The following is a 26,775-nucleotide window of genomic DNA, read 5'->3' as shown; positions in this document are numbered from 1 at the left end:
AGTCAGCAATATACATTTAGTAAATGCTTATTCTGTGCCAAGCACTGTTAAGTGCTGGGTATACAAAAAGTGGCAAAAGACAATCTCTACCCTTAAGTAGTTCACAGTTTACTAGAAGAGACAGCAAGCTCAAATAAATTATATTCAGGATAAGGAGGAAATAATTAAGAAAAGGAAAACACTAGAATTAGGAAAGATTAGGAAAGGCTTGCTGTAGCAGATATTTTATTTGGGAATAATAGGAAGTGAGGAGGTAGAAATGAAGAGTGAAATCATTCCAGGCATAAGAGATAGCTAAAAAATTCCCAGAACAAAGAGATAGTGTCTTGTTCATAGAACAACAGAAAGGATGGCAGTAACTGGATTGAAAAGTATATGGATGGGAATAAGGTATAAGAAGACTGAAAGGGGGTCAGCTAGAGTGCCTAGTGGCTTGTGAGTCAGATCTGGAGACTGAAGTCCTGGGTTCAAATTTGACCTCAAACACTTCCAAGTTGAATGACCTTGAGCAAGTCACTTAACCCCAATTGACTACCCTTTACCACTCTTCTGCCTAGGAACCAAAGCTATGTATTGATTCTAAAACAGAGAACAAGGGCTTTAAAAAAATTGGAAAGGTAGGAGAGGGCTAGAGATTATAAAAAGATCTGAATGCCAAATAGAGGATTTTATATTTTGTAATGGAAATAATAGGGAGCCAGTGTAGTTTAATGATTACTGGGGGTGATATATGGTTGGACCTGACTGTTTAGAAAAATTTTTAGAAATTTTTGAATTTTAGAAATTTTAGTGAGAGTTTGGAGTTAGTTTGGAGGAGCTGGCTCTCTGAAACTTAGTTGGAGTTTGGAGTTAGTTGGAGGAGCTGGGTCTCTGAACTCAGTTCAGGAGTATAGAAAAATTATTTTGGTGACTGAATGAAAGATAAATCGGAATGGAGAGAGACCTGGAGGTTAGCTTGCACATTCTGGTTCTCTTTTTCAAAACAAGATTGGGCTCTCTCTCCCCCTCTGGAGTTTGTGGCATGTTTCTTCTCTGCTGCTTCCCACCAGCTTCTGTTTATCCCCATTATTAGCTACTCCAGTTCAATTAGACTTTTTTTTTAAATAAAGAAATAGTTATTCTGAAGGGATAGTAAGGATAAATGAGCAAATATTTTCCCTGATACTTGCCTCTTCACCACTTGATATGTGGAAAGGAGGAGAAGGCTCAGTTTACTTAGTTCCTATATAGTCCAGAGTTCATGCCTGTCTACAGCATTACTATCTGAGGAGTCTTCTTTTCAGTTCCCATGAGGCTAGGGTATTAGAGGTCACTCTTGAAGGTTATTCCTTGTAGCTTGGGGTAACAATGCTGAGACCCAGACTCTGAAACATTAAAGCATTCATGGACCATTCAAATTTCACAAGGTCATAAGGCTCAATCCCTACCCCTAGAAAAGAAGAAATGGAATGGTCAGTGACATAAATCTTTTAATAGGGCCAGATAGTCTCAGGAGAAAAGGCCACATGTATTCTCTCCTCTCCAGACACTATGAGGGAAGGAGTCAGCAAATGAGGCCAAGAGAGAAAGTGGCTGAAATGGACAGGCTTTTTTGAATGCCTCTACAACCAATAAGCCTCTTCTTCTATTTCATTAAACATCCATCCCTTGATGAACTAACTACTTGATTTCTATATGAACTTGTAACCGCAAAAAATGTGGGTTTCAAGACTGTGAATTGCCCAAACTGTAAAAGATAATTTTTAATGTCTTGATTTAAATAAAAAATAAGTGGTTGCCATGGGGAACATTTCCAAATATGAAAATACCCAAGTCAGCTGGGTTTATGGAGATTTTAATTAATACAAATGAAGGAATTAAGGAAAGAGAGAGAGAATAAGAGAAAATAGTATCAAGGGCCTAGGGAGCCTTAAGTGAGACTAGTCAGTCTTTAATCACTCACCACAAGATCGTCCTAAAGCAAAACTCCAGTCCTTCACTGAAATCCTCAACTCCTGAACTGAGTTCAGAGACCCAGTTCCTCCAACTAACTCCAAACTCCAACTAAGTTTCAGAGAGCCAGCTCCTCCAAATTAACTCCAAACTCTCACTAAAAAAACTCTACCTTGAGCTCCTTCCTTTTAAAGAAAATTTTCTCTTGTGTCACCTCCCCTAAATTTTCACATCTACCAATCACAGTAGATGTTTTCCCCAGGACTGACCATTCTTAGTTCACATCTTCTTTTGTTATCACCTTCTCTGATTAGATTATATCTTCAGAGTATTTCACATCTCTTTGCTAAGCTTGCCCTTTGTAAGTTGCTTGACCTTTTAGTGGTTAATTTAACCTTTATAGGTACTTAGCACCCTTTTGTATTAGATCTAAAAATAGATCTAGCTTAATGTTCTAGCTTTACTACAAGAATGAGTTAGGGACTTTTTCATTGTTCCATCAGGAGTTTACAACTTTATATTCCCCTAAAACACTGTCTGAGCAGGGTGGGGTAATTTTAGAGTTCTCAATACATTCCTGACCAAGTACCTGCATTGTTTAAAATGGGGAATAGCTTAACCAAATCTTCTAAGGTAGAGTCTGAGCAGTTTTAAGATTCACAAACTGGAAATACCTCCATGAATTGATGCAGAGAGAAATGAGCAGAAAAGGAATACACAGAAACTAAAACACTGTATAACGATCCAATGTAATCAACTTTGCTACTAATAGCAATGCAATGATCTAGGACAATCCCAAGAGACATATAAGAATACTATCCATAAAAAGAGAGAAAACTGTGTGATTAGAAATGCAGAAGAAAAACATGATTTATCATTCATTTATATGGGTATATGATTTGGGATTTAGGCTTTAAAAGATTATTCTATTACAAAAATGAATAATATAGATGTAGGTATCAAGTGATAACATATGTATAACCCAGTACAATTGCTTGTCAGCTTTGGCAGGGGGAGGGAATGGGGGAGGAATCGAAAATGAATGATGTAACCATGGGAAAATATTTTTAAAAATTTAAAAATAATAAAAATTTAATAATCCATTCCTACCCCATCCCTGACTCCTTGTCCCTACAGAACTATACTCTGTTTTGATGGGCTATTCCTGGTTATAAGCTTTTATTTTTTGCCTTCTGAAATTATCATTATCCAAGCTTTCTGTTTCTTTATGGTGGTGGCTAGTAAATGATTCATAATCCTGACTGTGTCTCCTTAGAACTTGCATTCTTTCTGATTTTTAACTATATATATAACCTAGAAGCTTGTATTTTGGCTATAATATTCCTAGGAGTTTTCATTTTGGGGTTTTGTTCAGGTTGTGACCAGTGACCAGTACTTTCCCCTCTTTTTCTAGTAGTGACTAAGTCCAACGGAAGTTTACTGAAACTCCTAAATAAGGACAAGCTAATAGATTCAAAACTGTACCAGGCATTTCCAGAAGAACAGATCAGGATGGAAATAAGCAGAATTCACCCAAGATCACACCATTTTGGCATCAGAGAAATCTTCCACTCTCCTAGACTAAGCTGTAAAAGCAGAAAGACTTAAGAGGCAGAAACTCAGGTCAGATATTCCCCTCAAAAGTGTTCTGAGCTCAAAACTAACATAAAATTCAATACCAAGAAGTAGGCTAGAGGAATAAGCAAACAGAAAAAAAAATCCTATCATGGGGTAGCTGGTTAGCACAGTGGATATGATGCTAAACCTGGAATTCAGAGGTCCTAAGTTTAAATCTGACCTCAGGCATTTAGCTATGTGACCTAAGCAAATCACTTAACCCCATTTGCTCTTTCAAGTATTACTAAGAAAGAAAGTAAGGGTTTTTTTTTGTTTTTGTTTTTTTCCCTTAAGCAGACTTATGACAACAGGAAAGCTCAAGACAAAAAAACACAGAAGAGAGTGACTTGAAAATGAAGTGAAGTAAATTAAGTCATTGACCAGAAAACCTGTTTTTCTCTGGGGAAAGTAGAAATCAGAAATAAGCTTTCCTGTGAAGGTCAGTCAGCTCAGAACCAAAACAACATAATAGTCAGGATCCATGAGAAAGTAACTCCCTTACTATAGCCAGGCTAGGATAACATATACAATAGGAGGGGGCAGCTGGGTAGCTCAGTGGATTGAGAGCTAGCCCTAGAGACAGGAGGTCCTAGGTTCAAAACTGACCTCAGACACTTCCCAGCTGTGTGACCCTGGGCAAGTCACTTGACCCCCATTGCCTAGCCCTTACCACTCTTCTGCCTTGGAGCCAATACACAGTATTGACTCCAAGACAGAAGGTAAGGGTTTAAAAAGAAATTAAAAAAAAAAAGATATACAATGGGATATCCTGTATCCCACACCACTGACCAATATAGCTTACTCTATCAAGGTTATGTCTCATAATGAACATTGCTTGCTTTGTATCTTGCACCCTAGAAAAACTGCATTGTAATTTCAGTCTGGTACAGCTTTTGTTATGAAAGTTTGCCCTGGCCAGTAATAAATACCTAATGGTTCCATTAATTTGAACTTCTGGGTGTCCAGACTTGCTTTATGAAGTGCACCATTTCAAAAAGGTCTACAAGTAAAGCATCAAAGAATGAAGCATGGATATAAGTCCAATAAGAATTCTGAGAAGAGTTAAACAAGAATTTAAAAGTGCTAAAAGGTCAAATGAGAACTGTAGAGTTGAAAATTGGAAAAGAAGTGAGTGTTAAGGAAGAAAGACATGAAAAGAGAATGAATATATTGGAAGGTTGGAAAAAGTGATACAAAGCCTTACAGAAATATATAACTTCTTGAAAATTAGAAGTGGTCAAATGGAAGCTAATGATTTCATAAGACATCGAGAAATAATAAAAGAAAGTCAAAGATATGAAAAAAATAAAAGATAATAGAATGTCATAGAAAAAACAACTAACATGGAAAATGGATTGAGTAGAGCTAATTTAAGAATGATGGAGAAACCTGGAAAATCTGGGAAGACTTGCATGAACTGATGCAAAATAAAGTGAGCAGAATGTTGTTATTCCTTCCTTGTGACCTCATTTGGTCTTTTCCTGGCAAAGATACTGTAGTGGTTTGCCATTTTTCTCCAGCTAATTTTATAGAAGAGAAAACTGAGGCAAATAAGATTAAGTTCATGACTTGCCCAGGTTTTCACAGGGTCTCACAACTAGTAAGTGCTTGAGACCATATTTGAACTTAGGTCCTTTTGATTCTGGACCCAGTGCTCTATCAACTGTGCCACCTACCTTCCCTATTCCAACAGCAACAATACTACAAGGAAATTAGCTTTTGAAGACTTAGTAACTCCCATTAACAAAATGAACAACCACAATCCCAATGGACTCATGATGAAACATAATGTCCATTTCCTAATAGAGAGGTGATGAACTCAGTGAACAGATTGTAGTGTCTTTTCTTCCCTTTCATTCTTTTTTTTAACATGACCAATGCAGGAATTTTGTTTTGTAGGACTGTACGTATTTGTAATGGACTTTGGGCTTTTTGCCTACACCATTTACCTATCCTAGAAGATGACCAGCCCAGTCTCATTTTATGGAGGAACTATGGTTGAGAGAGGTCATGTGACTTGGCCAGGGTCACACAAGGAAGTGGGAGACAGGCAGGATTCAAACTCATAGATTTTATCTTTACTACTTTGATCATATCTCTTCTATAAATTTTCCCAAGTTCTACTTCCTCAACCATCACTCTACTTCAGATTCCTCTCTCCTCTCATCTAGACTATGCCAAAAGCCTTCTAACCAGTTTATACACCTTAGGCTCTCACCACTCCAATCCACATTTCACTGAGCTTGACAAAGCAATAATTCTAAAACCCAGGTCTGACTATGGCCTCCCCAGTCTCAGCAAACTCCAATGTTCCCTTTCACTTTCAGAATCAAATTCTACCATTGGCATTTAAGGTTCTTCATGGCTTTGTTTCTTCTTACCTTCTCAGACTTCTTGCACTTCCTCCCACTCCCCACACTCTATAATCCAGTGACTGTGTCCTACTTCATCTTCAAACAGGGCACTTCTGCCTTTGCATTGGTTGGCCCTGTGCATGCCTAGAATGCTTTCCCTTCTCTGCTTCTTGGTTTCCCTGGCTATTTTCTTCTCTCTGGGTTTTTTCTGATGGTTTTTTCCTCCTAGATCTCCTTATATCTTTATGGCTATTCTTTTTCAGTTTCCTTTGTTGTATCTTTATCAAGATCAGAGGCCTGCTAACCATGGAGGTCCCCAAGCTTAAGTCCTGAATCTTCTGTTCTTGCTTTATACTATTTGTAAAGGATAATTAAATTAAGCAACTTAGTTTATAGTCATTGTTTAATAACTCCTCAGAGATGTATATCTTCTACATGTATTTCCATTAGATACCTAACATTAAGATATCCTTTTAGGATATCTTAATGTTAGGTATCTAATAGAATTGAAAAGGATACTTTCATTGTCTTGAAATGTATCTGGACATTTCTGCAGCTTGTGGATTTAAGACCTCTAAGTTACAAAAGGACTGTGGCTATTTACTATATATGGAACAGAGATTAATTAGCCCCAAGACAAGAAAAAATTTGATCTTCCTGAAGGAAACAATCTAAAAGATGAAAAAAGATGTAGCTGACCAATTCTCCTTTCTGAGGAAATTTGAATAATCTGATTTTCTTGCAAAATTTATGTTAGTTATCAAATGGGATGGGGGTGTGGGGGTGTCTTAAACCATGCTAGCATGTCTCTGATTTTGTAATTTCAATCTCCCACAAATAAAGTTAGTTTGGGGCACAGAAAATCATTTCCCAGTATTTTTCTTTTACATATTTCACTTGGTAATCTCATCATCTTTCATGCATTCAACTATCATTTCTATGCAAATGAGTCTTAGCACTAAATCTTTCTCCTGACACCCAATATTGCATCTCCAACTTAACATTTCCACTGGACATCTTAAGCTTAACATGTCCAAATCTGAATTTATTATATTTCTTTCAAAAATTTCCCTTCTTTTAAATTTATTACCATGGAGAATACCAACCTATTCTCCTAGTTAAGCAGGCTTCTTGAAGATGCCCCCTTCTCTTCGAAATTGGTGCCACCTTGGTGTAAGCCTTCATCCATTCATCCCTGGACTACTGTAACACCCTTCTGGCTGATGTTCCTATTTTGTCTCCCCCTACTCTGGCCATCCTCCACTCCAATTGCTAAATTTGCCTTCCTAAAAGAGTAAAGACTGATGTCACATTCCTCCCACCTGCTTTGGCTTATAAAGTCCTCCATAACCTGGGCGCTTCCTACTTTTTCAGTCTTACCAATTACAAACTCCCATATACTTCATCAACCAGTGACACTGGTTTCTGCGCAGTTCTGAGAAGACATTCTATCTTCCAACTCAGAGATTTTTCACTGGTTGTTCCCCATGCTTGAAATTCTGTCCCTAACTCATCTTCACCTCCTAGTTTCCCTGGTTTGCTTAATCATGCCCCAATCATGGGCATGAGTTTTGTGCAGAGAGAGGCAATCATGGTTCTTAGACCCAACTTTACCGACTATCTTGCGCCAAGCATGACACTTTAATTGGACTATATTCCTCAGCAAATTTTCTAAGGTCCAAGAAATTTTAAAAATAACATTTAAAGATGAAAAGGAAATCATAAAAAAGTTTTAAAATAATTCAAAACTTTTACAAAGAAAAAAAAAAGCTCCTTGACCCCGCCCTTAGGCGGCAGTTTTCGCCCTTTCCGGCCCTGGGCTGCTAACTTGGTCCTTACTCCCTCATAGAAGATGGCGCTCTGGAAGTCATCCCGCGGTGGCTGACGAGAGCAGTCTAATTGGCTGGCTACAGAGGAGGAGGCGGGGCAGGTAAAGGAACGTTTGGCTACTTCTCTGGCCATGGCTGCTTCTCCGAGGCGGGGCTTCCCAGAGGTGGAGAGCCAGGAAAATTTGTCCTTGCAAGCCTTGAGTACCCAACTCGATCTTTGCCTCCTGCGGCTATTCGTGGAGCTCGAGGAGCTGGAAGGAAAGCGGAAAGCCTTGAACGCCCGAGTGGAGGAGGGCTGGTTTTCCCTGTCCAAGACTCGTTACGCCATGGGCGCCAAGGCCGTGAGCTCCCTTCAGTATGCTTCCTCAATGGTTCCTCTCTTCCGGGTCTGCATCAGTGAGCTCGAGACCGGTCGGCCTGAGTTCCAGGTGGTGTTCACTGACCCCAAGGAAGCCCAAGATGTGACTGATTATGAGGATCCCAAGTCGGAGGCTCCATTAACTCCTGTGCTTCGGCGTCGACCTCAGCACCACGGGTCTCCTTTGCAGTCCACCCCACCAGCTGCCCCCTGGGCATCTCCTGATCGAGATCCGTTGACTTGGTTTGGTATCTTGGTGCCCCAGAGTCTACGGCAAGCCCAGGGAAGTTTCCGCGGAGCCCTGCAGATTGCTGGGGAGATTGCTGAGCTCCAGGGCCGAATCGAGTGGTGTAGAACTCAGGTTCAAGCCCTGCAAAAGGAGAAACAAAAACTGCTTGAACAGCTGAAGGTCTGAAGCATGAACATTCTCTAAAATTTAGAGTCCAAATAAATAATTTAGTCTCTAGTTAAAAAAAAAAAGCCTGCTTTTTTAAAGAAGCCTTTTCACTGCCTTCTATCTAAAATTATTTCTAATTTAACCTGCATATTTCTTGTATGTATGTCGTTAGCATGATGACTCCTCCATTAGATTTTAACCTTAAGAACAGGGACTTTCTTTTGGCTTTCCTCTGCATTAGCAACATTGTGTAAAACATATTTGTTGATTAATAATTGCTGGCCGTTTGTCAGCTTCGGGAGCAGCAGAGAAAGAGGGGAGAGGGAGAGAACATGAACCATGGAACCATGGAAAAATATATTTTTTTAAATTTTATTTTTTTGGTTACAACACTCACTTTATTTCCCTCCCTCCCCTCCACCCACCCTTCCCGTAGCCGACGCGCAATTTCATTGGGTATTACTTGTGCCATGGAAAAATATTTTTAAAAATTAAATGCCAGCTGATCTCTGGCTTTCTTCGTGACATTAAGAATCACACTTTCAGAAGGCATTTACTGGTTCTTTCCCTCTTATCCTTCGCTTCTGCTTAGTGCCTTCCTCTTATATAACCTTTCATCTACTGTGATATATTTTGTATTTCTATACATGTTGTTTCCCCCTTTAAAATGTGAACTACTTGAGATCAGACAGTGTTTTTTGTCTATGTATCCCAAATACTTAGCACAGCGCCAGGTGCATGATAAACACTTTTCGGAATGCTTGTTGACTGACCCTGGTACTTTGAGTAGAGGGATTTTTTTTTTGGGGGGGGGGTTGATTTCTCAGAATTTAGCACACTTCTTGACTCAGGAAAAGATGCTTTAGAAACACTTGCTTGAACTGAATTGTCCACTCCCTCATACCCCCCCAGCTTAACTACTTTGCATGTATATATGTGTCTCTCTATATATGTGTCTATTCACTTTTTTTTTACATATTTTTACATATACTTCTGTATTAAAACCTAAGCACTTTGTCTTTGTAACCCACTCCTAAGACTGTACAGTGCTTGGCATACAGGAGGCATTTAGTAAATGGTTCTTGATAGCATAAGGGTAATCAATTGTGAAAGATTTAACTATTCTGATCAAGAAAATCAACCCAATAATTCCCAAGGACTTGTTTTCAAAAATGATATCCAATTCCAGAAACAGAGAACTGATGAACTCTGAATGCAGATTGAAACAGGCTTTCTTTATTTTTCTTCCTTTTCTTCTTGCATCATTGCTAATGTGGAAATATGTTTTGTGTGACTTCATGTGTATCATTGCCTGCTTTCCACTGGAAGTGGAAGGGGATGGAAGGAGGGAGAGAATTTGCAATTGAAAGTAATTTTAAAAAAAATTTAAAATGCTCCTTAACATTCTGGAGAGCAATTTGGAACTATGCCCAAAGGGCTGTAAAACTGTATATACCCTTTGACTCAGCAATACCACTACTAGTCTGTATCCTAAAAACCAAACAAAAAAAAAATAGAAAAGGTCCTATTTGTTCAAACTTATTTATAGCAGCTTTTCCTGTGATAGCAAAGGACTGGAAAGTGAGGGGATGCTCATCAGTTGGAGAATGTCTGAACAAGTTGTACATGATTGTAATGGAATACTATTGTGCTATAAGAAATGAGGAAGGGTATAGTTTCAGAAAAACCTGGGAAGGATTATATGAACTGGTGCAAAGTGAAGTGAGCGGAACCAGAACAGGGCACAGTAATAGCAATATCATATGATGAACATCTATGAATGATGGAGCCCATTCATTCTCAGCAATACCGTGATCCAAGACAATCCCAGAGACTTACAATGAAAAATGGTATTCACCTCCAGAGATAAATCTGAATGCAGATCATAGCATTCTTTCAACTTTCTTCATTTTTTTCTTCTGTTTTCTTCCACAAAAAAATGAAGGTATGTTTTACATGATTGCACATATATAACCTATATCAGATTGCTTACTGCCTTGGGTATGTGGAGGGATGGAGGGAGAGCATTTGGAATTAAAAAAAAATAGTATTATCAGAAAAAAGAATGCCGGTTGATGGTATGGTGAGTCAACTGATCTATGAGAAACAACTCAGTCCAAAGCTAGTCCAGAGCGCAGTCCGTGCTGCGCATGCGCACCTGTCCACAAGCGCCACTAGCTCCTGAGCTCGTCTGATCCCCTCGGATCTGTCTTCCGTAGCCTGGGCCAGGAGTAGCATGTAGGCATCGGCTCCAGACTTGGGAGGTGGGACTTCCTGTCTTGCGGTTGACCAGCTTCCTACGGGAACCGGAAGACGCTGCAGGATGGGACTCGTGACAGCTTGCTAGCCAGGTCGTCTGTCCGCCTGCCAGCATCCCCAGGACTGGAAGGTGAGGTCGGGGAGGGGAAGTATAGTCACCATACCGCCCCCCTGCTCCTCATTGCTTTTTAGGTTGCATTTATCTCGTGGCGTTGCGGGAGGTTTCCCCCCAAACCCCACCCTTTCAACCTTTGTCCTGAGGAGCAAAAGGCATAGAGGTTGTTCCTGAGACCCCATCGCAGACGGAAACATGCACTTGAAATTTGAAGGGCGGGTCCGAAGCCTGTCTCTCTTTAAAATGGAACATAAACTTCTGTATCTTCCTTAGCAAATCTAACTGTAACACAGTGATTGAGCATCCTCAGATGTAAAGCCCTTCACAATCTGACTCCAGCCTGCTTTTCTAGTTTTTTATTTTTTTATTTTTCTTATTACTATCATTCACGCATTTTACCGGCCCGTTAAACTGGCCTGCTTGCTGTTCCCCGCACATTGTATGTGTCCTTTCCTTTACATAGGCTTAACCTTCTCCCTTCCCTCTTACCCACCCCTTTCCCCGTCAGTGCCTGGAATACCCTGATTACCTCTACGGTGTGAGAAGCCTTAGCTTCTTTAAAGGTTCAATTCAAGTTCCTCTTCCACCGGGCCTATATTGATATCCCATTTACTTTGCATATTTTTGTGTGTATTTTTCCTTGTTTTTGCTGTTACCGATATTATGAAAGCCCCCTGAGGACGACAGGGACTTTTGTTTTTTGAGTTCCCATTTTCCAGCTCAGTGGCTGGCACTTAGTACGCACTTCAAATGCTTGTTGAATGATTGAATGAATAAAAGGGCCTTTAAATATGGCATAAAACATTTTAAATGGGCAATACTCTTTCAGTTATGACATTTTTTTCTGCAGATAGCTGGTTCCCACCAACTAAGCAAATTGACAGTTTTTTCTTTTGTTATAAATATTTGAGTTCACTCTTTATGTAATGTAGTGTTCTAGGCTCTGTGAGGAATATGAAGAAATATTCCCTCCTCTCAAGGAATTTAACGTATAGTTGATAAAGTAAACGTTTAGGAAAAAAAAAACCCAAATATAGTAGACCAGGGCCCAATAAATTATGCAAAAACTGTGTTAGAGGAAGGAAAGAATAAGTTGAATCAGGGTTGTAGTGAAAGATTATAAAAGGCATAGGACTTCAACTGGGCCTTGATTAAAGTGTTTGGGTCTGTTAAAATAATTTGAGATTGTAGATTTTTGTCTTAGAGATTATAGAAGCCAAATTCATTTTACAGAGGAGGAAACAGACTCCTACATGACTTTCACTTGCCCAAGATTATACAGTGGTAAAACAAGGAGCTGAACACCCTGGCTTCCTAACTCCCAAACCATTGCTTTTTCCATTATGCCATGACACCTTTTTCTTTTGCTACTGTGATGGAAAATAACCTCTGTGCATGGTAGTGTTTAAATACTCTTGTTATTTTCCTAAGATATTTGCTGTTAGTGTGATCTGTTAATTGTTGTGGTTGTGACCAGTCCAGTGAAGATTGCATTTTTCTCCTAAGTCAGAAATGTAAATATATACTGTATGCAAAGCTTGTTTGTGTCTCAGCGTATTGCTTAAATCTCAGAGACTTTTATGTGAATTGACATTCTTCTAGAAATCTATGGCTTGACTTGAACCAAAAGTCTTGATTCCAAGTCCAACACTCTATTTTGTGTGATAGTAGGCTGCTTCTCATTTGTAAAAATAATAGAATTAAAAGAAGCAACTATACCGCATATTTTTAGATATAAGTTCACTTGTCTAATCATTTATTTATATTACATTAACAATAGCTTTGGTAGATCAGTAAATCAAAATAAACCTGTAAGCAAAACAGAAAATAAACAAGTGCTATTCACAATAAATGGTGTTGATCTTTAATTATATTTAAAAATAAAAATGGTCAGAACTCATTGTTTCATCCCAGACATCAGATTGTTTTTAAGACAGCACCTACATATTTATTGTTTCTTATGGTATAACAACATTCCATCACATTAATGTACCAAAAATTATTTAGCTATTAGTTGCTGGGATCTCTGAATCAAAAGATATAGACTTTTTAGTCATTTTAAAAAACAATTTCAAATTGCTTTTCAGAGTCTCAGAAACAATCATAGCTTCACCAATATTACATTAGTATGCCTATCTTTCCATTGCCTCTCCAGTATTGACTCATAATCTTTTATAAGTTTTTTGAATTTTAGATAATCTTATGAATTGCTTTAATTTGCATTTTTAAAATTTCTGAATTGGAACAGACTTTAATATAGTTAATAGTTTGCTATTCTGAGATCTGTTCATTTTCTTTGAAATTCCTCCCTTGAGGAATCATAGACCCTATCCTTAAGGTGATTACAGAATTGATTGATTAATTCATCATGATCATTTTTATCTTATAAAAATAAAAGAGGTTTAAACAAAGTACTATGACTTAAGAGATAGACTATTTGATATTTGGTGATGTTTTTCTAGTGATGTTCAGCAGCCAAGGAGCAGAGATGACCAATTGTAGACTCCTACCAATTAGGGTTGGAGTTTTGGAAAAAAATGAGAAGTTATGATCAAACAATGGGGCATGTAGTGGAAATTTATTAGACAAGACATCAAAAATAAAATAAAGTCTCCAAGCCAAAAAGAAATAGGTTTATTGAGGAGGGTTGGTCTAACAATAAAGCTGGACTCTGGTTAGCAACCAAAGACCTCAAGCCTTGAGAGCAGCCTCTTTTTATAGCACAGTTTGCAGAAGTAGGGCTAGAAGTACAATGGGTGTTGATATAACTAACTTGACCATTATTACTCATTTGACTTATGCCTTCTAGGGCCACTTAGACCACACCATTTATGCAAGTAAGTCCTATACTCAATGCCATTTATACAAAAAATCAGTGGTTACTTAAGAGTCTTGAACACCTGCAGAGATTCTTAGACCACTTACATCATAAGGACAAGTTACTTTAACAGGCATACTGTAGCAGGTCTTTTACTGGACTCAGGTGGAGGATGTGACATTTGTCCTACAAATGCAGGATATGTATTTTAACTCAGTGTGTCAAAAAAGCACAGACCCATAACAGAGAAGGATGTACAGCTTAGTCAAGCCAGCTTAGACAGAAGTGAATAAAGTCAAAAGTTCGAATCATGAGGGGATAATATCAGAAACAGAATAAATATAAATATTTCAGAATTATTACAGAATAATGGGGAGAGAAGGGGATTTCACATTCACAGGCAAGAAATTAAAGGACTAAGCACTGTAAAAAATTGAATTGGTTTTGACAAAGGAAAGAAACTGAAGTCGTGATAGAAATACTGCCTTGGGAAGCAGGAAGGAATCAAGTGAAAGGAGGATGTAGTGAGGATAAAGAGTAAATTTAATGAATTATAATGATGAATAATGAATTAAAGAATGAGAAGAGAGAACTGAGAGGACAGATTATGTGCCAAGATCAGAAATTCAAAGTCACTGATTGTGTAGATGATACATTTCTATGATATTTTAAATCCCTTTACTACCTGGTTCAAATCTAGTTTTCAACTTTTCAATGGCACTTTATTCAACCTCTTTCACTTCTGTCCACATCAAGAGGTGACTTCTCTTGAGTGATCTCATTAGAGCCCATAGATTTAATTACTAACACTAAACTGATATTTTTCAGATCTACTTTTCCAGCCCTCATTGCTCTCCAAACACACATCATCAACTATCAGATGTCTAAAACTGGATGCTCTGTTGTTGTTCAGTTACTTCAGTGGTGTCCTACTTTTTGGGAACCCATTAAGGGTTTTCTTGTCTAGGTCATTTTTCAAATGAGGAAACTGAGGCAAACAAGGTGAAGTGACTTGCTCAGGGTCACATATCTGGTAAATATCTGAGGCCGGATTTGAACTTGTGAAGATGAGTCTTCCTGATTCCAGGCCTGACACTGCATCCTGTATTTCCCCTGCATGTCCTGTAGCCATCTTAAATTCAACATGTCCAAAACTAAACTCATCATTTTGTCCCTACTTCCTGCTAAATATTCTCCTTTCAAATTCCCTCATTACTTTCAAGTTTTCTCTGCTTCAAGTCTCTCCCCACTCCAGAACAAAGTCCACTTAGCTCTCTAAGTGATCTGCTTAAAGCACAAATATGAGTATATATCCACTTCCTCCCTTCCCCATTCAATAAATTTCAGTAGCTCCCTGTCAAGTTCAGAATTATATATAAAATCCCCTGTTTGGCTTTCAAAGCTCTTCAAAACATGTCTCCCTCCTACCTTTCTAGTATTCTTAGACCTTACTTTCTGACACATTCTCTGTGATCCAGTAAGACTGAATTCCTCTTGTGCAAGACACTCCACAACCTGAAATCTGGACACTTTATTTTTTTTATTAAATTTTCTCCTTTTTTGTGAACTTGTATATTAACAAACACATTTTGATGCATAATGATAAACAAAGATGAAGGCTTATTTAAGAAAATAAACTTATGTCATATATGACTTAAGTACATGAGATAATATCTAAAATTATAAAGCAGTTTATGATTGCCAAATATTCCCTTCCACATGAGATTCTTAATAAAGCCTAGACCTACTATATGTTCTAGCAGCAAATGTATTTTTGTTAGACTAGGAAAGTATGTTAAATGACCCCAACTTTTTATCAGTAAAAAATTTTATTTTCCCCCAATTCCATGTAAAATCAGATTCTAATATTTTTGAAAGAGTTCTTTTCCTACCTCCTCATCCTCACTCCCCTGCCCCCATAATTGAGATGGTGAGTGGTCTCATACAGATTTTACATATGCAACCATGTAAAATATTTTTTCCATATTAATACTTTTGTGGAAGGAAATATGAACAAAAAAATTAAATGAAGTGAAAAAAGTTTTCTTTGGTCTGGATTCAGGCTTCATCAGTTCTTTCTCTGGAAGCAGATGGCATTTTTTTTATCCTGAGTCCTTTAGGATTGTTTTGGATTGTTGTATTGCTGAACCTTAGCTAAGTTATTTATTTACAGTTGCTCACTATACAATATTCTTGTCACTATGTTCAGTGTTCTTATGGCTTTGCTTCTTTCACTCAGCTTCAGTTTGTGTAAGTCTTTATAATTTTTTTCTGAGTTTGTCATTTCTTACAGCATAGTTGTATTCTATTACAATCAATTACTATGGCTTACTTGGTGTTTCCCAATTGATGAATATCCCCTCACTTTCCAATTCTTTGCCCTGACAAAAAGAGCAGCTTTAAAAAGTTTTCTACATATAGGTCCTTCTCCTTTCTATTTTTTATCTCTTTGGGATACAAATCTAATAATGGTTATTGCTGGGTTTGAGAACCCTTTGGGCATAGGTCCAAATTGCTCTCCAGAATGACTGAATCAGTTCACAACTCTTCCAACAGTGCAGGAGTGTCACAATTTTCCTACATCTCCAAGTTTTGTCATTTTTCCTTTTCCATAGCATTCAATTTGATAGGGTAGGATGGTATCTCAGAGTTGTTTTAATTTGCATTTCTCTGACTAATAATGATTTAGGGCATTTTTTTTTCATGGCCATAGAGAACTTAAATTACTTTGCCCAAGAACTGTCTGTTCATGTCCTTTGACCACTTATTAATGGGAGAATGACTTGTATTCTTACATATTCAACTTATTTCTCTCTGAATTTGAGAAATGAGGTCTTTATTAGAGACTTGTTAAAAAAATGTTTACACCATTATGATTACTGTGCATTGCTCTCCATCCTATTTCCCCCTGTTTATATCCTGACCACCACTTCCTCCAATTTGCCCTCTTTTTTTGTCACACCCACTCTCTTTCTCTGATCCCCTTCCCCTTCTAGTTTCCAATAAGGTAATATATTTTCCCTCTTTGAGCCAATTCCAATGAAAGTATAATCCAAGGACTCCCCTCTCTACCTCCCTCATCTTCTCCAATGTTAACTCTCTTGTGCCTCTTTTATATAATTTACCCCATTCTACCTCTTATTTTCTCCTTTCAGTACATTATTCTTTTCATTCCTTAATTTTATTTTTTTAGATACCATCCCATTATATTCAACTCAAACTTGTGCCCTCTGTCTATATATACTCCTCCCAATTGCTCTAATACTGATAAAGTTCTTAGGAGTTACAAGTATCATTTTCTTTTGAATGTAAACATTTTAACCTTATCAAATCCCTTTTCATTTCTCTTTCATGTTTACTTTTTTTTTTTGCTTCTCTTGAGTCTTGTATTAAGGGTCAAATTTTCTATTCAGCACTTGGCTTTTCATCAGGAATGATTGAAAATTCTCTGTTTTATTGAATATCCATTTTTCCTCATGAAGGATATACTCAGTTTTGCTGAATAGATAATACTTGGTTGTAATCCTAACTCCTTTACCCTCTGGCATATTATATTCTAGACTCTCTGATCCTTTAATGTTGATGGTGCTAAATCTCATGTTATCCTGGACTGTAGCTCCACAATATTTGAATTATTTCTTTAACACTGCTTATAGGATTTTTCCCTTAACCTGAGAGCTCTAGAGTTTGGCTGTAGTGTTATTAAAAATAATTTTTTGTAAACCCGTATCTTTTGTTTTAGAATCAATACTGTGCATGGTTCCAAGGTAGAAGAGCAGTAAGAGCTAGGCAATGGGGGTTAAGTGATTTGACAATGTCTCAGGCCAGATTTGAATCTAGGACCTACCATCTCTAGGCCTGACTCTCAATCTACTGAACTATCCAGCTGGCCCCTGGCTATAATATTCTTGAGAGTTTTCATTTTGGGATCTCTTTGGGATCTTCAGGAGATGATAATAACTTCTTTTAATTTCTATTTTACCCTCTAGTTCTAGAATATCAGGACAGTGTTCCTTGCTAATTTATTGAAAGATGATGTCTAAGCACTTTTTTTTTTTTGATCATGGCTTTCAGGTAGTCTAATAACTCTTAAATTATGTCTCCTGGATTTATTTTCTAGGCTGGTTGTTTTTCTAATAAGATATTTCACATTTTCTTCTATATTTTTATTCCTTTGATTTTGTTACATTTCTTTTTTAATACCCCTATTTTTTGTCCTAGTAATAACTTTAGGACAGAAGACTGATGGCCACACAAATAGTGTTAAATGATTTGCCCAGGGTCATACAGGTAGGAAATGTCTGGCCAGATTTGAGAAAAGGTACTCCCAACTTCAGGCCTGGTTCTCTTTCTACTGTGCTTCTTAGCCATCCCTGTTTTATTTCTTCTTGATGTCTAATTTTTAATGAATTGTTTTCTTCAGTGAGCCTTTTGACCCTCTTTTTCCATTTGGGTAGTCCAGCTTTTTAGGAAGTTCTTTTCTTTGGTAAATTTTTGTTTATCTTTTTCCATGTGGCTAATTCTGCTTTTTTAGGAATTCTTCTCTTTAGTGAGTTTTTTTCTTCCTTCCTTCCTTCTTTCCTTCCCCCTCTTTGTTTTTTTTTGTTTTTTTTGTTTTTTTCTTCCCACCTTCCCTTCCTTCTTTCCATTCTCCCTCCCTACCATGCTCTCTCTCTCCCTTCCTATGCCCCTCCCTCCCAGTGACAACTCTAGGACAGAAAATCAAGGACTAGGCAAATGGCATTAAGGGATTTGCCCAGGATCATATAGCTAGGAAGTATCTGAGGCCAGATTTCAGCTCAGGTCCTCCTAACTCCAACTTTACTCTATCCACTATGCCATCTAACTGCCCCCATATCTTTTTTCATTTGATGAATTCTGCTTCATAAGGAGTTAATAATAAAATGTTGGGGTCTGTTCTTATGGTGGAGGAAATACTATCTCAAGTTTTTTGTGTGTGTGTATAGCTGTTTTCAGAACTAGTTTGGGGAATCTTTTAAGTTTCAGGGTGGTATGATCAAAGAAGAGGTATTTTTATTACTCTTATGACCTGGACTCTGGTCTATGAGCAACTACCCTAGAAATATGAGCAAGGTCCCAGTTCTACTGTGGCTAGAAGTGCTGGTATGTGGTAGTAGTATTCCTCCTCACTCTGAGACTGCAACCAGGATTGGGACCTGGATCTGCCTATAGGCAATGTGACAGTATATTGCCTGCAAAGGGAATAAATTGCCTTTTTTTTCTTTTTTAAAATTTTATTTAATTGATTAATTAAGAGAATTTTTCCATGGTTACATGATTCATATTCTTTTCCTCCCTTCCCCCCACCTCTTCCTGTAGCCAATGCATAATTCCGCTGGGTTTTACATGTGTCATTGACCAAGACCTATTTCCATATTATTAATATTTGTGCTAGGGTGATCATTTAGAGTCTAAATCCCCATCCACCCATGTGACCAAGCAGTTGTTTTTTATCTGAATGTGGATAGTGTTCTTTTTCATAAGTCCCTCAGAATTGTCCCAGATCATTGCATTGCTGCTAGTAGAAAAGTCCATTCCATTCGATTGTATCACAGTGTATTTGTCACTGTGTACAATATTCTCCTGGTTCTGCTCCTTTCACTCTGCATCAATTCCTGGAGATTGCTCCAGTTCACATGGAATTTCCTCGTAATTGCCTTTTGAGCAGTTGTCTGAGCCTTTTGTAGTCTGTAGACTGAGAACTTTGACCACATGTACATTTAGAAAGCAGTCTGTGTTGTCACTTTGTTGCTGTCCTTCTCTGATGCATTATTCACTCCTGCAAAAATGTTACAAATGCCGCTTTATTATTGTTTATAAGCTCCTTAAGGACATGGAATATCTTCAGCTTCTTTGTGTATATCAAAGTTCAGCAGGGTACCTAGCACATAGTAGGTGCTTAATATGTGCTTATTGATTGAATGGTTGTTCCCAAAATTGGTGTGATCCGGGGCAAAATCTGAGCACTGTTTCCCTGGCCTGAGCTCTGAACGTTCCTCATTTAGGTTTAACCAACAGTAGACTGCTACTGAACTCAGTTACTCTCAGCAGGCAGATAACTGAGGCATGGAACCACCATTTCACTTTTTTAAATAGCTCTAATTTTTAGGATTTTCTTTCATGATCAGAGTTAGAGCTGGAACAAATCTTAGAGATCTTCTAGTTCAACCACCACCTTTTGATGGAGGAAAATGGGGTTCAAAGATGCCCAAGGTCACAAAAGTAGTAAGTACTAGAGCTAAACCATAAGCCCAAGTCCTGATGACTCTAAGACTAATGTCTTAAATTTAGCTCTCTGCAACTTCTACCTGTGATTTCTTGTTCTGCCATCTTAGACAAAACTGATTAGTCTAATATCTCTGCCACATGCCAGCTCTTCAAATTCTTGAAACTATTTCTCATTTCCCCCATAAATTTTATCATCTTCAGGCTTCAGCTGATCCTTGTATGTTATAGTCTCCAGTTGTTTCACTATCCTACTACTTACATTAGTACTTAAGTGAATTATAATTTCCGCAATGTAATTACCTGATTCTCTTCACTCTTGTAGATCAAAGTCTATATATAGTTTTTAATATTCTTATCTTCCATTCACTTCCTCTGACATCCTGCACCCTATTTATATACCCAGGTTATGTGTGCTGTCTCCCTCCCCACCTTGATTTTTATAGTGTATTATTTTTTCTTTCCTTTTTCTTCTTTTATTGTCATCAAAACATAACAAAACCACTCTCTAGCGCTTTGTTCCCTATGACTCTTAAATGACTTAGGGTTCTGGGAGGACTCTTGTTTCTTCTTCTCTTGGAATTTTAACACTTTATTCCTTTCTAATTTATCAGAGATATTTATCTTTAGATGGTTTAAAAAAATCCTGTTTGCATTTCAGAGTTTCAATTCATCTCTGTTTCGTTCATCAGAAATATGCAGAACTCCTATTTCATTTAAGGTCTGTCCTTTCTCCTTTAGTATGATACATAGTTTTGTAGGATAAATTCTTGGTTATAAACCTATATTTTTGCCTTTGGAATATTATATTCTAATCTTTCTTCTTTATATTTGTGGCAGCCAAATCTTTTATGATCCTTTCTGGCTATTCAGTTCTTGAACTCTTTCTTTCTGGGTGTCTGAAATATTTTTTTTCTCTTCATTGTTCCATTTTTCTTTTATAGCCATTTTGCTTTCATAGTCATATTCTATCATCCCAGAAAGACAATAACAACTAATAAATAACAGTTAACTTTTATGTAGAGCTCTAAGACTTCAAAGCATTTTTCTTATCTCATTTGATCTTTTCAACAAGCTTTTGAGACAGATGTTATTATTATTATCCCCATTTTATAGATGAGAAAACTAAAGTTGAAAGAGTTTAGGTAATTTGCTAAGGGTTGGTCACATAGCTAGTACCATATTTTATTTACTACACTATTCTCTGCCGCCTATAAGATAAGTGGCATTTCTGCAGTTGTTTTCCAGTCAATGTGCAAGAAGAGTATAAAACCTTTGGGTCTCATCTTAGTTGAATGACAGTACAGTAAGTTAAAGAAGTTAAGGAATCCATAACCACCAAGGACTGCTTCACTCTGTGAGGTGACCCCTTCTGACTCACTTTCAGTTGTACTATTCTTCATGCTTCCATTAAAAAATGATATTTGTGGGGCATCTAGGTGACTAGATTGAGAGCCAGGCCTAAAGCTGAGAGGTCCTGGGTTCAGATTTGGCCTCAGACTCTTCTTAGCTCTGTGAACCTGGGCAAGTCACTTGCCAGTGCATAGTCCATAGTATTGATTCTAAGATGAAAGGTAAGGGTTTAAGGGGAAAAAAAGATTATATTGGCTCATCTTGATAGGTATCAGGAGCTTGCTGCCACCAGAATCTATCCATAAACATCCTGAAGTTAATTATCATTATCACAGTTTGGAAGTGTCCCTTCATGCTTTCCCAAGTCCATGTCTGTTACAGTTCATCTCCTGATTTCTACTGCACCAGAGTCCAAGTTGTTGATATGAAAATTCAGTTATGATTATTATAAAATATTGTACTTTATTTAAAAAAATTACAGAATAAGATGAAAGAAACCTACCAAAAGAACAGAGTTTTTGTTTGGGAAAAATTAAGGGTTTGAGTTAATTAAAACCTTAGTATGAGATATTACCAAAAAACAATGCAGTCATAGATTACAGTGACAAAAAGATGTTTAGTGTATATCAAAGAAGATTATAGATCCTCTGAACTCTTTATCATCAAAACTACATATAGAATATGGTTTCTAATTCTCATCACTATATTTTAAAGGGGAAAAGTAACTAATTGAAGCATGTTATAAGGCAAATGATTAGGATAGTGAAGAGGCTTAAAACCTTATTTGAAGAATACTTGGGGGGAAAGCATTGGAAATATTTAGCCTGGAAAAGTGATGACTATGGCAAGATCAGATAGCAATATCTATATATTTATATGTTTTTATCAATTTATCTGCCTGCCTACCTAACTATCTTTTTTATCAATAAATCTCTCTCTCTCTTAGGCTGTTGTGTGTATGTAAATTTCATAACATCCTATACCCCTTTTTTTGTCACCCCCAAGACAACCTTAGATTTTAGTAGGAAATAAAGTTTAATCTTAAGATTGAAGCTACAATTTGCTTCTTCCAAACCCCCTTCCCCACCCCACCCCCTGTGGAGAAAGAATGGAGGCAAAAAAGCTTTTTGTTTATCTGTAAGCAGGTCTCTTTAAGATAGAGGGGTAGAGAAAAGTGGACGTGGAAACACTGTAGCCATTCTAAAGGTGACTCCCTGGTATTCTAAAGATTCACCTCTTCAGAGAAATGAGGCCTCCAATCAGAGAGACTTGAGAAAAGCATAAACTGGAGTACTGGGAGGAAATGGGGGCTTTTTTCCTGGGAATTGTAAACATAGACTTGAATCCAGGACTTCAATCCCCAGAAGTCCTTGCTCCATTTCCCCAGAATGCTTTGTAATATCACTGAATTCTCACCTAGGCCGAGAGCGAGATGGGGTATTTAACCTGGTTGTGAATAGACTCTGCCTCTTTTTACTCCCACTTCGGAGCACACGAGGCTCTCCACCTAGCAGGCAAGATGTGAGTGGTCGTGAATAGGTTCTCTGGGCCTAGACACGTGCCTTTCTTACTTGTGTTTTCTTTATATTTTAATCTTCCATAAACCTCTAAAAATATAATACTCCTTGCAGAGAGAAACTAATTTCTTCCTGCTATCAGTATCCCCCTAAATTTTAATCTTTACAGTATCCAGTGTGGTCCTGGCTCTTGGAAGGGAAGGTGACTGGCTACATTTGGCTGGTGCCTTGCTTTTTCTGACTTGCTTTAAAACATTTAATAAATTATAAATTAAGATAGTCTCCAGAGAATTTTAATCATGACATGTGGGAAAAGGATTATATTTATTCTGTGTAGTTATCAAGGATTAGCTGGTAAGAGTTGCGGGGATGCAGGTTTTAGTTCATTTAAAAAAGAACTTTCCAGTAGAGTTCACAAATGAGAAATTCCTTGTAAATACCTAGTAACTAGAAATGTTCAAGAAGTGTCTTGATAACTACCCATAACAGTATTCTTGAAAGAATTCTATTTTATGTTTGCCAGCAGGCCAAGCTAGTCAGTCAGTTAACAAATATTGAATTAAACATTTACTATCTGTCAGGAACTATGCTAAAAGCTAGATTGGGATTGCCAGAAACAATAGAACTGATAGAACCACAAGGTCAATTTGGGCAATTATAGGAGATTCATGAGTCAGAAATCCAGGTAGGCAGATAGTCAATCTGATAAACATTAAGTAGAGAAACCTTTTAACATCATAGAGTAATCTGGCACCTGGCAGGAGGTGGAAATTTGTGTAAAAATTGCAGTCATATTTAGGCTTATTGATGGGTATCCAAAACTTCAGCATGGGGGCTGGACTTCAGAGGAAAGATTCCAAATTATCAACAGGGCAAAGCAAGATTTCAGCCAGGAAGAACTGTGACCTAGGCAGTAGACTAAGGTGGGGATGAGACAAAACCTTAGTTATTAGAACTGGGAAACAAGATGAGAAACCAGTTATAACTTATCTGAAGGGGCAGACTCAACAGAAAATATAATAAGAACTATAATTAATTATAAATAGTTATTTGATGCTACCCTGTTTGGGTATATCTCTGCCCATCTTAAAGTAATATCCTTATGTTAATTTTCAATCAATATTATCCAGTTTAACTTGATTCTATAGAGGTAGCAATTATTTCTTGATTTTTTAAATTTACAAACATTAATATACATTTTTTCAATTAAGGAGAATCAACTAATTCTCATGCATAATGTAATTAGGAATAATTGCTTAGATTAATAAATACTGAGTAGATTTTCTTTATGTTAGACTATAGAATTTGTTTGGATATGACTCTGCTCAATCACAGCTAAAGGATCTCCACTTTAGGCCTATTCATCTCCATCCTAGTTTCAATCATCTGAGTTCCTCATGACAAAGGATGCCATAAAGTTCAATGGAAAGTTTCTGGTTATTTTAGGAGTCCCTTGGTCCTTAGGCCCTTTCCCTGATTGGCCAACATTAGGCAGATCCTGACCTTCTCAACTCTTGACAAGGGCCTTTCAGATTATGTCTTTATCCTCTCTTTGGACCCTGCTTATTACCAGAAATACAAGCTGGTAGCAGTTATTTCTGCCTGATTTTTGATCCACCAGTGAGAATGTATATTTTGTATTGTATCCATCTAATCTTGTACTTACAGACTGGTTGAAACAAGATGAAGTCTGTGGGGAAGGTCTGGGATCATATTTGTTAAAGGGGGTCCAGACCCTTTTAATAAATAGTTATTAGCTTGGACCTATGTCAGTTATTTTGTTGCAGATTTGACAAATTTTTGGTGTTACAGGTCTAAGTTGAAAGGTAAGAGAGAAAGAGAGAGAAAGTCAGGGATGTATTTATACATTTTTGGGTGGGAATTTGGATCATGTTACTTCTTAAGTCTCTTCCAGTTCTAAGATTATGAAGGCTCCATATAAAAGCAATCAATATTTAAAAAAAGAATGGTAGGGAAATAGCAGTGTTGTCATTCATAACAAAGTAGACACACTAGTTTTTAATTCATTTAACAACTTCATTTATTTTGCCATCTATTAAATATGTACTCTGAAGATTGTCATCTGACTTTTCCCCATGTCCATGCTTTTGCACAGATTGCATCTACATTTTCATGTCACCAGGGTTCCTGCTGTTAACAGATATGATTGCCAAATCTAAAATGATAAGATTTAATTAGGATTCATTTAAAGCAAATTAATGTACCTCTCAACTCTGATTTAGATACAAAGATATATTGCAATCTGGAGAAGATACAAAAATAAATAAAACAAATTTTTGTCTTAAAAGACAGTATATTAAATTTGAATATGATGTCTGTACAGACAAACATTCATTGATTTAGCACTAGGAGGAATCTTAGAGATCTTCTAGTAAAACCCCTGACATTCTGGGTATTAACAAACTCAAATGAAGAAAGACAAAGAAACTTCCCTACTGGTAAGAGTATTATGTAGTAGTATCAATATTTAAATCCTTCCCCTACTGACTAATTCTTAGAGTGATGACATCAGAAAGTTATATATTGAGAAGCTTCTTTGTCTTCTGATTCTAAATTCTATGTTCTTTCTATTTTACTTTGGTTTTGTGAAGAATTCAAAGTAAAAATTGTAAAAAAAAAAAAGTAAAAATTTGGTTTGTTTGGCCTTACCAGTTACTTAAAGGGCCCCTTATTAAGTAGTGCTACTCTAAAACCTTGGGTTGCTGGTATCCAGTTTATATTAGAATCTTGTCCTATCCACTCATGTAGCTCATTTTCTTTTCTTTTCTTTTTTTTCTTTCTTACCTTCCACCTTAGAATCAATACTGTGTATTGGTTCTAAGGCAGAAGAACAGTAAAGGCTAGGCAATGGGGGTTAAGTGATTTGCCCAGGGTTACACAGCTGGGAAGTATCTGAGGCCTGATTTGAACCCAGGACCTCCCATCTCTGGGCCTGGCTCTCAATCCAATGAGCCACAAAGCTGCCCCCCACATAGCTCATTTTAAAAAAATAATTAACATTTCTTTAAAATTCTTGCTGTGAGTTTTTTGTTTTTGTTTTTTTCACTATAGGTGGTACATTCACTCACCACAAGCCTTCATTCAACTCTTTTTGGCAAGAGTTGAATAATTCTTTTCCTTTGATTCTCTGAGAAGAGAATTTCCTATTTCTCTGAGAAGATAATATTATATATCCCTTTTCTTCCCCTCTGATGATAATGACTAGTCTGAGTGAACTGGTTCAAAATGCTCAAAACAAATTCAGGCATTTAAATAGATCCATGTTAAATAAAAACTATGGTATATGAACAAGTTACATAGGGTTTTATCATTCTTGTCAAATCTAGAAAAAACTGGAATGATAGGAAGGATTTTCTTTGTTTTAAATTACTATGGAGTACAAATTTTTAAAATATGACTTTAAGCATTTTGATTAAATTTTTATTCACATGGATTTTTTTCCTCCTAGATTATTAAATATTTTGGACACTAGCTTTATGACCATGAGTGATTCTGTGCCATCCAATGTAATTGGCCGAAGAATTGATGTTAATGGAGAACTTGCAACGGTGCGCTATTTTGGCAATGTTCCTCCCATAGCAGGTAGATAAAATTCATTATTATGTTTTCTCTGTGTTGTGTTTCAGTGAAACTTTGTCATACTAGTATATGTAGATTGTAACCCTTTTATGACACTTCTTCGAATCTTTTAGGCTTTTACTATGTGTGGATTTTTTCTGTTTAAAGGACATGATTTGACTTGTTTTTTGAATCTAATTAGCCATATTATAATGCAGTTGTGTGATACCTAATGTGGTTTTGTTGACAGTGGCTTTATTAGTTCTAGAATCTATTAAAAATGAATGTCATTGACTTCTGGGTCAAGAAGGCTTTAGAGTAGAAGCAGAGCTCTTCTTCTCTTCTCCACCGATTGAGACAGAGTGCCTCAAAATGACAAAACCAAAATCAAATGAGCAAAG

General features: G+C 37.1%; 2 protein-coding genes across 12 annotated transcripts in view; both read left to right on the top strand.

The window, feature by feature from the left end:
- The first annotated feature begins 7,815 nt into the window (after positions 1-7,815).
- LOC100028514 (coiled-coil domain-containing protein 115-like) lies at positions 7,816-8,570 on the top strand. The gene has a single exon (XM_056816122.1). It carries the CDS (start codon positions 7,864-7,866, stop codon positions 8,503-8,505), a length of 642 nt encoding a protein of 213 aa, XP_056672100.1. The 5' UTR covers positions 7,816-7,863; the 3' UTR covers positions 8,506-8,570.
- A 1,316-nt stretch (positions 8,571-9,886) lies between these two features.
- Positions 9,887-26,775, top strand: part of TBCE (tubulin folding cofactor E) — a 142,605-nt gene continuing 125,716 nt past the window's right edge. For 2 of the 11 annotated variants that reach the window (XM_056816112.1, XM_056816113.1), the window contains exons 1-2: positions 10,459-10,876; positions 26,265-26,398. Coding sequence is in view for 3 of the 11 variants with exons in the window: in XM_056816111.1 (XP_056672089.1) it covers positions 26,293-26,398 (106 nt within the window). In the remaining 8 variants the exon portion in view is untranslated. Of the gene's footprint in view, positions 10,433-10,453; positions 10,877-26,264; positions 26,399-26,775 lie in introns of those variants that run through there. The other 9 variants (XM_056816117.1, XM_001368815.5, XM_056816111.1 and 6 more) reach the window with 8 other exon arrangements.

The sequence above is a fragment of the Monodelphis domestica genome, chromosome 2 (genome assembly GCF_027887165.1).
Source record: "Monodelphis domestica isolate mMonDom1 chromosome 2, mMonDom1.pri, whole genome shotgun sequence".
Taxonomy (NCBI): domain Eukaryota; kingdom Metazoa; phylum Chordata; class Mammalia; order Didelphimorphia; family Didelphidae; genus Monodelphis; species Monodelphis domestica.
This window is presented reverse-complemented; position numbering and strand designations above follow the sequence as displayed.